Source organism: Canis aureus, chromosome 12, assembly GCF_053574225.1.
Source record: "Canis aureus isolate CA01 chromosome 12, VMU_Caureus_v.1.0, whole genome shotgun sequence".
In the NCBI taxonomy this organism is placed as follows: domain Eukaryota; kingdom Metazoa; phylum Chordata; class Mammalia; order Carnivora; family Canidae; genus Canis; species Canis aureus.
Window position 1 is genome coordinate 30,663,906 of NC_135622.1, and position 13,456 is coordinate 30,677,361.

At 38.9% G+C, this 13,456-nt stretch overlaps 1 protein-coding gene across 12 annotated transcripts in view; it reads right to left on the reverse strand.

Annotated features, from left to right (window-relative positions):
- MTA3 (metastasis associated 1 family member 3) overlaps positions 1-13,456 on the reverse strand; it is a 313,378-nt gene that overhangs the window by 197,281 nt on the left and 102,641 nt on the right. For all 12 annotated transcript variants that reach the window (XR_013349328.1, XR_013349329.1, XM_077843428.1 and 9 more), the window contains exon 4: positions 11,419-11,545. Coding sequence is in view for 10 of the 12 variants with exons in the window: in XM_077843428.1 (XP_077699554.1) it covers positions 11,419-11,545 (127 nt within the window). In the remaining 2 variants the exon portion in view is untranslated. The remainder of the gene's footprint in view (positions 1-11,418; positions 11,546-13,456) is intronic.

Sequence of the window (13,456 nt, forward strand, 5' to 3'; positions counted from 1 at the left end):
AATTTAATACCAAACTAATCATGTATCATGTGTATAGTAATAAGTTATCTAGACATTTCATTCCAGAATTATATAGGAAGCATTATAAAATATGTAAAAGAGAAGTTGAGATTCACTCTGATAGAACTGAGAACTTCTGCTATAAGGTATTATACATCAAAACTAAAACTGAAATTAAGAATCAAGGGCACCTGTGTGGCTCAGTCGGTTAAGTCTCCGACTCTCGGTTTCAGCTCAGGTCATGATCTCAGGGTCATGAGATTGAGTCCAACATCAGGGTCCTCACTCAGTGCAGAGTCTGCTTGCATTTTTCTCTCCCTCTCCCTCTATCCCTCACCAAAAATAAAAATAAAAATAAAAATAAAAATAATATAAAACAGAAAAGACGGATTGAAATTTATTAAAATAATAAATTGTACTATTTTGTCAAGAACATTCTTTTTTTTTAATTCAATTTGCCAACATATAGTGTTAAGAACATTCTTAAGTGGAATTTGATATTTTAATTTTTTGTTTGTTTTACTGCAAATGCACAGAGATTAAGAATATAGTGGCAACTCTAGCACAATTTAGTGCCACCGATCTGGTTCATGTTAAGTTTATCAACAACTGCGTTTGCAAAATCAACATAGGGAAAAGGCAGTAGCATCTTGTTGTTATGAAATAGTTCTGATCTCACAAAGCTCCTGAAAAGGTCTAAGGGACACATGGGAGGAGTCCACAAATCACGCTTTGAAAATACTTTATTTTCAATATTCTTGGTCCTTTCCACTCTTATAATTTGGAATCAACTTCTCAATTTACACACACATACACCCTTACACACACACACTCACACACACACACACACACACACACACACACACGCGCTGAGTTTTTCCATGGAACAGCATTGAATCTTTGGATCAATTTGGAGAAAACTGACATACTGTCATACATTTACTTATCCTGTGTTTTTTAAAGTCTAATTCCTTCAGCAATTCTTTGTAGTTTTTATACCTTTCCCCTTTCCTCATACATCTTTCTTTAGATTTATTCTGTTTTATGCTTTTCAATGACATTGTAAACAGTATCTTTTTGTAGAGAGGGAGAGGAGAGAATCTTAAGCAGGCTCCACGTCTAGTGCAGAGCCTGATGCTTGATCTCATGACCCTGAGATCATGACCTGAACTGAAAACAAGAGTTTGAGGCTTACTGACTGAGCCAGCCGGGTGACTCACTACCAACTGGGCCAGCCAGGCACCCCAATGTTATCTTTTAACCTTAGTTTTCTGACTGATCCCTCTTCACATCATATACATAAAACAGACTTAAGCACAAAAAGTGGGGCACCAGGCCGGCTCAGTCAGTGGAGCAAGAGACTCTGGTCTCCAGGTTTTGAGTTTGAGCCCCATGTTGTGCATAGAACTTACTTTAAAAGGGGGAGGTGGGGGATCCCTGGGTGGCACAGCAGTTTGGCGCCTGCCTTTGGCCCAGGGCGCGATCCTGGAGACCTGGGATTGAATCCCACATCGGGCTCCCGGTGTATGGAGCCTGCTTCTCCCTCTGCCTATGTCTCTGCCTCTCTCTCTTTCTCTCTCTGTGACTATCATAAATTTTTTTAAAAATTTTTTAATTAAAAAAATTTTTTAAAAAGGGGGTGGTGGGTTAAACAATACAAAAGATGAAATAGTAAAACTTCAAGAAAACAGGAGAGTACCTTCATGATCAGAGTAAATCTTTGTCCCAACGTGGTAACACTTGCATTTGTAATTTGAATGAGCACTCTTTCTGAGTGACAAAGTATTCTTACTCTAGTTTCATTCTGCTCCTTCACACATATCAAACTTATCAAGCATGTCTGTCAGCTTCTGAAGAATGGAATTTTTCCAGCCTTAATTTAACTGTCCTCCCCTCCTCCTGCTGTTCCATTGTTCCTTTTCCAACTACATTTCTCAAATATTTAAAAACAAACCAACCAACCTAGAAAGAGCAAAGATGACACTAGTGGTGCTGAAGAATAAATATTACTTAATGAGAGAGGAAGTTAGACACAAATAATGCAGTGCCTCTGTCATTCCAAGTCAATTCTAGCAATGCACAGCCAAAATCCAATGAATACACATAAAATTAGAAAAGAAAAAACACAATAATGATACAACAAAATGTCAGTGCTGCTGAATGGAGGAACTACAGTGGGGTGTGTGTGTGTGTGTGTATCTTTTTCTGTATTTTCAACATTTCAACAATAAATTAGAATTCTCTCATTATCAGAAAATAAACAAGTTTATTTTAAATTTTTAATATCCAGGGACACCTGGGTGGCTCAGTTGGTCCCAGGATCGAGCCCCAACCTCGGGCTCCCTGCTCTGCAGGGAGTCTTGCTTCTTCTCCCTCTCCCTCTGCCCCTCCACCATTGCTTGTGCTCTCCCTCTCGTTCTCTCTCTCAAATAAATAAGATCTTTAAATTTTTAATTTGCAATAACATTGAAGGAACAACAAAACAGGCAGTCATAATATACTGCAGTGGGAATATGAACTGACAATAATTCTTCTTTTTAAAAAAAGATTTATTTATTTGAAAGAGAGCACAAGTGTGCATGCAGCAGGGAGGAAGTGAGGGAAATGGAGAGTCTTTAGGGGGTGGGGGCAGTCTCAAAGTAGACTCCACATTTAGTGCGGGCCCAGACACAGGGCTCAATCTCATGACCCTGAGATTAAACTGTTTGTTTGAGCAGAAACCAAAGGTCAGATGCTTAACCAACTGTGCCACACAAGCACCTCTGAACTGACAATAATGCAATAAGAAACAGCATTTTGCAAGAAATATATTTGAAAAATGTATCCTTAAATTAGAAACAGGTCTGCTATCACATGGTAACAATAGTTAATGATACTAGCTTTCTACTACTGGAAAAAGGAGGATAAAGAGGAGTTCTAGTGGATCTCCATCTATTCTGTCTTCATCAGAACCAGCCATGTTGTCAGCAAGGAAGGGGACAGAAATAAAATCAAAACGGCATTTTCCCTCTCTAATGTCCAAATTCACAAATTTTAAAATAAAGTTCTTCCCATTCTATGTCTACTGTGTTTTGTTCAGAAAAAAACCTGAAATATAGAAAATTATAAAGATGAAAGTTGCCTACAGGGCGCCTGGATGGCCTAGTTGGTTAAGTGTCTGCCTCCAGCTAAGGTCATGATCTCAGGGTCCTGAGATCAAGTCCCACATCAGGCTCCCTGATCAGCGGGGAGTCTGCTTCTCCCTCTCACTCTCCCTCTATGCTCTCTCACTCTTCCTCAAATGAATAAATAAAAGCTTAAAAAAAATAAAGTTGTTTGCATTTTCTGATATTAAAACAAATCTGAAATCTATCAAATTCCAAATTTCTATTTACATTCCTGATGCAGATACATGCTTACTAATGATAATGATCCCATTTATTCACAAAGTAAAAATTACTGACTAAATAAGACAACTATTTAATAAACAAATCAGGGATCCCTGGGTGGCGCAGCGGTTTGGCGCCTGCCTTTGGCCCAGGGCGCGATCCTGGAGACCTGGGATCAAATCCCACATCGGGCTCCCGGTGCATGGAGCCTGCTTCTCCCTCTGCCTGTGTCTCTGCCTCTCTCTCTCTCTCTGTGACTATCATAAATAAATAAAAATTAAAAAAAAAAAAGAAATTGTTAATAAACAAATCAGTATATATCTCTCTCTAAGCTTGCATCAAGAACTTCGGTTAAGAAGGATGCCTGGGTGGTTCAATGGTTGGACGTCTGTCTTCGGCTCAGGGTGTGATCCTGCGGTCCTGGGATCGAGTCCCGCATTAGGCCCCCTTCATGGAGCCTGCTTCTCCCTCTGCCTGTGTCTCTGCCTCTCTCTGTGTCTCTCATGAATGAATAAATAAAATCTTTAAAAAAATAAAAATAAAAATAAAAAACTTTGGTTAAGGGACACGTGGGTGGTTCAGTCAGTCAAAGCATCTACCTTCGGTTCAGGTCATGATCCCCTGGTCCTGGGATTGAACCCTGCACTGGAATCCCTGCTCAGCAGAGAGCCTTCTTTTCCCTCTCCCTCTGCTCCTCCCCCCGCTCATGAGCACTCCCTGTCTCAAATAGGTAAATAAAAATCTTCAAAAAAAAAGAAAAACGAATTTTGGTTAAATAAAATCCAAAAAATGGAATTGTTAGATCAAAGGATATGCACACATTACAATCTGATGTTTTTAATTATACTAATACTCGAATATAGGCGTTATTGATTTCCCTACCCTTACCAACACTAGGGATTAAGAAAAGAACTATGGTCTTCCATCCCTCAAATAACTCTTGCTTGCTAGAAACTTCCATTTCTCCCTTTCTCATGGTTGCTATATACTACTGCTCTTAAACTCATTTTGTTCAGTGACAGATTGTATGTACATAAAAACAATTTCCTATCCTCTGCCTAGCCCTCCAGGTAAAAGCCTGATGTTGACTCTGAGTAACTCACTTTCCCTGGGAGTCCTGAGCAACCCATGATTCCATACAGCCAATCTCTCTCATGAAAGGGGAAAGACACATAATATAAAATTTCATTTACGTCAGTAATAATTGAAAAGAGATTATTCTATTATCTCTTGATGACTTTTAGTCATCAGAACAGAAAGTTAATGAAAACTAGGCAAGCATCAAATTCTAACTGGCTATTTTGTGTTATGTTCTACAGTAAGCAGGAAAAATAAAGACACCAATCTTCAAGAATTTTATACTCTTGAGTCTGACTAGAACAATCTAGACAAATTATATATAAGCCCCAAGATTTTTATCAGCTGTTCAAGATACTTTTTCAATTAAGTTAAGAAAGCTCCTCACTGGGACACCTGGGTAGCTCAGTGGTTGAGCATGTGCCTTTGGCTCAGGGTGTGATCCCAGAATCCTAGGATCAAATCCCACATCGGGCTCCTTTCATGGAGCCTGCTTCCCTTGTTTCTGCCTCTCTCTCTCTCATGAATAGATAAAGTCTTTAAAAGGGGGCGGGGAGGCCCCTGAGTGGCTCAGTGGTTTAGCCCCACCTTCAGCTCAGGTTGTGATCCTCGAGACCTAGGATCGAGTCCCACATCGGGCTCCCTGCATGGAGCCTGCTTCTCCCTCTGCCTGTGTCTGCCTCTCTCTCTCTGTGTGTGTCTCTCATGAATAAATAAATTAAATATTAAAAAAAAAAAAAGCTCCTCATTTTGGAGGTGAGGAGACCATGTAGAAGCAACATGGTATATTGCTTCAACCAAGAAAAGTTCTGTATAAATTGTGGTTGCTGCCCATCTTCTACAGAGCAATGGTAATGGTTATATTCTGGAATCCCAACCTAAAATTTGTTTAAAGCCAGTGGCAGATTGGGAAAGGATAGGAATATAAGGATTTCTCTGAAGCATTCTGGCATTAAGGGACTACTTGAACACTATGTGCACTTACGTCTTTAAGACTTATCCTGGGATCCCTGGGTGGCGCAGCGGTTTGGCGCCTGCCTTTGGCCCAGGGCGCTATCCCGGAGACCCGGGATCGAATCCCACATCGGGCTCCCGGTGCATGGAGCCTGCTTCTCCCTCTGCCTGTGTCTCTGCCTCTCTCTCTCTCTCTGTAACTATCATAAATAAATAAATAAATAAATAAATAAATAAATAAATAAATACATACATACATACATACATACATACATACTTATCCTACTGCTGACCTCACATTTAGGGTCTGGAGTAGCTTCTCTGGACTTCTTAAAAAGCATAGTCAAGGTTAAAGCAATGAGGTAGACAAGATTTTTACCAGTGATGCTCTGAATGAGGGCCAGGTCTAACAACATGAATATAATGCTTTCTCTATCACCAATCATTCTTCATAACAAGGCAGACTTAGAGAACGAATCACCCAAACGCCCTTACTGCAGGAAAAATTTGAGGCCAATAATCAACAGGTACCTAAGAAAATACTTTAAAGACACAATGAAGCATAACTTCAAAGGCTATTGGCAAACAGGAAAGGACTGGCTCTTTTGAAATGACTAACTACCTGCACCAGAGGCTGGGAAGAGGCATTAATCATTATATGCAGAATGCTGTAATTAGCAGCTTTTTAAAAAGCCAAGCTTTTTGTGTTCAAGATGTGGAAAAACTGACACTGGACCATCGACCATCTACAAGACATATCCATAAACTTAGGCATCCAATCAAGTAGGTAGTTCCCAGCTGCTACTAAATCTAATCTAGCACAGTAGCATCATCTTTTACTAGGATAGTACGGTTTATATGTTTAACTTAGTTTTTAATTTAGTTCTGTCCATTTGACTTGAACATCTACCTAGAAAAATTATGTAGAAAAAATAAAATATCAAAGAGCCTACCTATCCAACAAGTAACTCAATAGCTTTCCTTTTATCTCTGACACTTTTTAACACTTCCAATCATGTACACATCATAATTCTATCTATCTGCAGCCAGGTGGCCTGGTTTCAATTTCCCAATCTGCCACATAAAAGCTGTGAAACTGACAAGTTACTTAATTAACCTTTTTGTGCCTCAGTTTCATCTGTAAAATGGGGATAATTATAGGACCTACTTTATAATGTCAGTGTGAGGACTAAAAAAAACACATATAAAGCAACTGGAACAAAATCTGTACAAAGGTTCAATGAATGTTAGAATTTATAAAAGCCAAGTTTGCTAAATATGGTCTATCTATGAGACTGAATACAGTATTATCTATAGATTCATAACAAGTCTAGCAGCTGACATAACAATTTTATAGTGCTTTAGAGTGTATGTAGCACATAATCTTTTTTTTTTTTTTTAAGATTTTATTTATTTATTCATGAGAGACAGAGAGAGGCAGAGGGAGAAGCAGGCTCCACGCAAGGAGCCTGACATGGGACTCAATCCCAGGTCTCCAGGATCATACCCTGGGCTGAAGGTGGCGCTACACCTCTGAGCCACCGGGGCTGCCCCTGTAGCACATAATCTATTACTAATGACTTCAGGCATTGTGCACGAAGCATTCTGCCTCTCTCCTTGTGCCCTCCAAAAGTGTTCCAAGATATTTTCATTGTTCAAATCCTACCTAGCTCGTGAACACAAAGTGAATCACTAACTATCCAGAACCGTCCTGGTCCTGGTTACTCTCTCTGCCAGTGGAATCAGAAGGAACAAAGAGTTTCCTCTATGCCACTCTGAAAAGCTTATAATATCCAATGAGTATTGTGGTTCACAAACTACAAAGGACCTCAGGAATGCCTCAGTCAGATTTTCTCCTATGTGCCATATGGCACTGAGGATATTCTGGGCATTTAATAATGTCCCTGGAGAATAAAATGCCAGTATTCACCAAATTACCGCTTTTTGCTGCCAAAGAACAATGGGGCTTCAGTAATTTTCTCCTGTTACAGCAGAAATAGATAGGGCATGACTTCAACATGAGCAAACTGTGAAGATCACTCCAATGTGCACTTGTTTACATCAGCATGAGGGCTGGTTAGCATGGCTCTGTGCTTTGGCCAGAGACTGCTCCTAACCCCATTTAGCTATTTGAAAATGAGAGCCACAAATGAGAAAATGTGGCTCTGTACTACTCTTTCTGGACTTAGAAAACGAGACAACAAAAAATAAAAGCCTCAAATGTTTATAATGCTTCATCATAATTCAAAAGAATTGCTGGTAAATTCACCCAGTAAACTCCTTAAACTTACAAGATGGGGACATCATCTTATTTATCAAGCACTTGGTAATTGCCTTAATCTAGAATATACTCAGAAAATATGTTCAAAAAGATCGTGTATTCTATATAATTTCTATGTTCAACACAGGGGTGGTCTTAATAATTTTATTTCAATATATTCTTAGTTCTTATGGATGATGAAAAACACAATACTAGTTTTTCCATTCTGGCCAATCCGTTAAAGGAAACATTACTTATAAACAGATTCTAAGCTATCAGGATGGTAAATTAAAAATGTACTTGCATGTTTTGGATACATTTTTAAAACCATTTGTCAGATTCTTGTTCTGGCAAGATTCTAATGACTAGCCACATTAGTTCTTGAGCTTAAAATGAATCTTATATTCTAGCTTCTTTCAATTAAGTAATAAATGCATATGGCTCTTTCAGCATTTATTAGTGACAGACGTATTTATAAAATGATGAAATATGTTTTCATGTTCCATCTATCTGAAGAAAAATAGCTTACTTTCCTACTTGTTGAAATAACTCCATTGGTAGATAAAATGATTGTTTCTACATTACCTAGTTTGATTATTTTTTCCAGCAAAGGACCCAAATCACACAGAATATACTAACTCGAGCCAATCTAAACATAGTGTCCCCTAAAAAACCTAATAAAGCCAAATGGCTGACAGACACATGAAAAAATGCTCAACATCACTCAGCAAAATCACAATGAGCAACCACCTCACACCTGTCAGAATGGCTAAAATTAACAACTCAGGAAACAACAGATGTTGTCAAGGACGCAGAGAAAGGGGAACCCTCTTACATTGTTGGTGGGAATGCAAACGAATGCAGCCACTCTGGAACAGTATGGCAGTTCCTTAAAAACATAAAGATAGAGCTACCCTACAACCCAGCAACTACAATACTAGGTATCTATCCAAAGGATAAAAAAATAGTCATTTGAAGGGGCTCATGCACCCGAGTGTTTATAGCAGCAATGTCCACAATAGGCAAACTATGGAAAGAGCCCAGGTATCAATTAACAGATGAATGGCTAAAGGAGATGTGTTATATGCATACACAATGGAATATTATTCGGCCATCAAAAAGAATGAAATCTTGGGGAGCCTAGGTGGCTCAGCTGATTAAGTGTCTGCCTCTGACCCAGGTCATAAGCTTGTGGTCCTGGGATCGAACCCCATGTTGGAGTCTGCTTCTCCCCCTCTCTTTATCCCTTGCTTCTGCTCGTGCTCTATCTCAAATAAATAAAGAACAAAATCTTTCAAAGAAATTAAAAAATAAGAATAATGAAATCTTGCCATTTGCAACAACATGGATGGAACTAGAGGGTATTAGCTAAGTGAAATAAGTCAGTCAAAAGAAGACACCATATGATTTCATTTAAATGTGGAATTTAAGAAACAAAACAGATGAACAAAGGAGAAGGGAAGGAAAAATAAAAATAAAAACAGAGAAGGAGGTAAACCATAAGAGACTTTTAAAGAATAAACAGGGTTGGGATCCCTGGGTGGCGCAGCGGTTTGGCACCTGCCTTTGGCCTGGGGCGCGATCCTGGAGACCTGGGATCGAATCCCACGTCAGGCTCCCTGCATGGAGCCTGCTTCTCCCTCTGCCTGTGTCTCTGCCTCTCTGTCTCCCTCTGTGTGACTATCATGAATAAATAAATAAAATCTTAAAAAAAAAAAAAAAAAAAAAAGAATAAACAGGGTTGCTGGAAGGAAGGGAGGTGGGGGGATGGGGTAACTAGGTGATGAGCATTAAGGAGGATATCTGATGTTATGAGCATTGGGTGTTGTATGCAACTGATGAATCACTAAATTCTATCCCTGAAACTAATAATAAACTATGTTAACTAAATTGAATTTAAATAAAAAATAAATAGGGACGACTGGGTGGCTTAGTGGTTGAGCGCCTGTCTGCCTTTGGCTCAGGGCATGATCCCCAAGTTCCAGGAACAAGTCCCGCATCGGGCTCCCTGTGGGGACCCTGCTTCTCCCCTCTGCCTATGTCTCCACCTCTCTCTGTGTGTCTCTCATGAGGAAATAAAATCTTAAATAATTAAAATTTTTTTTTCTAAAGATTTTATTTATTTCTTCATGAGAGACACAGAGAGAGAGAGAGGCACAGACACAGGCAGAGGGAGAAGCAGGCTCCACGCAGGGAGCCCAATGTGGGACTTGATCCCAGGACTCCATCAGGGCCTGAGCTGAAGGCAGATGCTTAACCACTAAGCCAGGTAGGCATCCCCCAAATTTTTTAAATCTTAATAAAGCAATGCTGTCATGCTAACTACTGACATCAAATTATTTCTCAAAGGATTTGAAGGACAAGGATACCAGTATCTGTCACACATGTTCTGCTTTAGAAAATCTGCATCCATTTCTGAAAAGAGAAATACGCACAAAAGATCTGAGAGCTGGGTGTGTGTGTGTGTGTGTGTGTGTGTAATACAAGGACCAAATCACAGTTTCAGTAAGTCTCCAAACCTGTCTTAGCCCCCCAAAAAACCAGATTCAATAACCACAGTGGAGGGATCCCTGGGTGGCGCAGCGGTTTGGCGCCTGCCTTTGGCCCAGGGCACGATCCTGGAGACCCGGGATCGAATCCCACGTCGGGCTCACGGTGCATGGAGCCAGCTTCTCCCTCTGCCTGTGTCTCTGCCCCTCTCTCTCTCTCTGTGTGTGACTATCATAAATAAATAAAAATTAAAATAAAAAAAAAATAACCACAGTGGAGGCTAATGAAGCAGGGCCAATTTTTGAAATAAAATTAACATGCTATATTTCCCTTGATATACAATTTTTAAGGCATTCATGACTTAATAGTAGAGAGCTGAATTACAGTAGGAAAGATTGTGAACAAAAGCTGAAAGAAGTTAACATGAAGTGGACAAAAACACTGCACTCTCTCACACACCACCCTACACATAAGCTGCTGCCTGCAAACAGCCATGCTCACCTGTTCCCTCTACGTAAAACACGCCGCCCTGCCCCCCTACTCCCCACCCTCTTTCCAAGGTTGAGTAAATGCCAACTACTTACTATCTGAAGTTTACCTGACCCTGACAGTCAGTAATTGCCTATCTTTTGAGTTTAAACATTTTGTTAGACCTCTAAGATATTTATGCTTGAATGGTACCATCAGCATATCATAAAAGACCACCACCATTCCTCCACAATCCCCAAAACTACAAACCAGGGATGGAATTTTTTTCACTCTTGCTTCCCATCAATGCACAAAGCAGATACAAGTTAAGTATAAGAAATACGAAGTTTTCATCTCAGACTTCCTCAAGAGAAAATAAAAGGCCAAATGTTCTACAAGGTCAAGAGTCACCTGCCTGGGACCCAGATCTTCTGTTTTAGGTCTAGGATTCGAATGACTAACTCTATAAGGTTTTAGGAATCTGGAGATTAGCATTTCCTAAAATAGTGTTTGCTGGACATTGTTTTGCAGGATGCTAATAGCTACATACATCAATTGGAAAAGTCTGGATTAAAATAAAGCTAAAATGATTACTTTTACTGTAGAACACCTACAGGGCTTTAATATGGTAATAACACTACAAATTTCCAAGATAAAATTCCATCATGAAGCCTTTAGTAAACTAAGTTGAACAAGATCATGAAGAGAGTTTGGAAATGGTTCAAAGAAGGCTGTTTTGTGTTGTTTCTAATTGTCACAATATTACTGAATACTTCCTATCAGTTTCTATGATGCTCTTACCTGATATGTGTTGCAGGCAGAGATTCATACTGGCGAGACAAAAAGAGCTCCCTATGTTTCAGCTGATGTTTCTGTTTATCAGTCAAGTCCGCCTCAATTGTTGTTTCTGATTCTTCCTCAATTTCTTCTACACAAATAAAATTCAAAGAATGTATTATTACACGGCACATTATCTACCTGGACATTAAGACAGATCAACCATTTGTTCAAAATTTGCTTCAAACCAACTTTTGTTATTTTATTTTAAATTTACATATTTAACTTGTCATTTGAATTTACAACCATAAAATGACATGAATTGAGGCCACAAAGAGAAAGAACTGCAACTTTAAAATGGCAGATGGAACATATGTATTTATCTCCTCCACTCTCATAAAAGCACCCCAAATTAAAAAAATAAATTAAATAAATAATTAATTAATTAAAAAGCACAGCAATGAAAATGTACACATATTTCAATGACAATAAAAGTGGAAACAATAATGGAGGAAAAACTTTCAGCCAAAAAAAAAGTTTTAGAAGATGGGAAGCAGATGTAAAAAAAAAAAAAAAAAAAAGTACAAGCTTAGCTAAGAGAAGGAAGTGACAATCTATATATTTGTATGTACAGATAGATGCAAGGAGAAGGCAAACACAAAGCTTGAGGTGACTTAGCCTTCAAAGATACTAAGTACTCTGAGAAAGAGGAACAGGCAAGAGAAAAAGCCAGGAGGAAGGTTGAAAGTCTATTTACAATACTATAACTAAATCCCAGAATACTCCACTTGAAAAAAAGACATTAACAGGAAAAATGGAAATAGGATAACACTTCTCAAATTTGATAACATGGGGGTGCATGGGTGGCTCAGTGGGTTAAGCAACTGCCTTCAGCTCAGGTCACCATCTCAGGATCTCAATGTCCTAGGATCCAGCCTCAAGCCTCCCATCAAGGCTTCTTGCTCAGTGGGGAGCCTGCTTCCTTTTTCCCCTTTGCCTCTCTCCCTGCTCATGCAAGGTCTCTCTCAAATAAACAAATAAAATCTTTTTCAAAAAATTGAGAACACAAACAAAAAACTAATAGAAGGATCAGAAGGTATTGCTAAGGAAATCGCCCAGAAATTTCAACACTAAGACAAAGAGATAAACCAGTAAAAAACAAAGTATAAAAAAAAGAAAATAAAAAATAATTCACAAAACCCAACATCCCAAGCATAAAAGTTTCAGAAAGAAACAACAGAGAAAACACATTTCTTTATCTCTTTTGGTGGGGAGAGGGAGGAAAGGAATACCTATCAAAGAAATGATTCAGGGACATTTCCCAGACTGAATTTCTGGCATACTTAGTTACTTTTAAGTGCTAACATGAGATCCGAAAGTTTACAGAGAGAAAACATAAGTCACATGCAAAGAAACTAGCATCATAGTGAAATTCTATATGAATAGGAACACTATCCTAAGATGGTGAAGCAATGTTATCCAAAAGGAAAAATGATAGTCAACCTAGAATTATACTCGTAAATTGTAAACTATTTATCAAGTCTGGAAACAGAGTAAGAACAATCTTTCATTCATGCAACCAAGATTTATTAGATGCCCAAACAGGCACCATTCAAGGTGTTAGAGACAATCCGTGAGCAAAAGTTATTAGGAAGAAACAATTCAAAGCATTTGCCTTTGAGAAACAGAGTTGGAAGCAAGGGACAGGAGACAGCAAAGTTTCATAGTTTGTTTTTTTTTTTTTTTAAACCCACTGCATTTAATAATATTTTTAAAGAAAAAAAGTTTAAAAAAGTAAAAAAAATAAAAATAAAGAAAAAAAAGTCACCAAGGGCATCTGGGTGGCTTAGTCAGATAAGTGTCTGCCTTTGGATTGGGTCATGATCCCCGGGTCTTGGGACTGAATCCCATGTCGAGCCCTGTATAGGGCTCCCTGCTCAGTGGGAGCCTACTTTTCCCTCTCCTCCCTGCTCATGCTCTCTCTCGCTATCTCTGTCTCTCTCTTTCTCTCTCAAATAAATAAAATCTTTTAAAAAAGAAAAAAATGACCAAGTGTCATTTA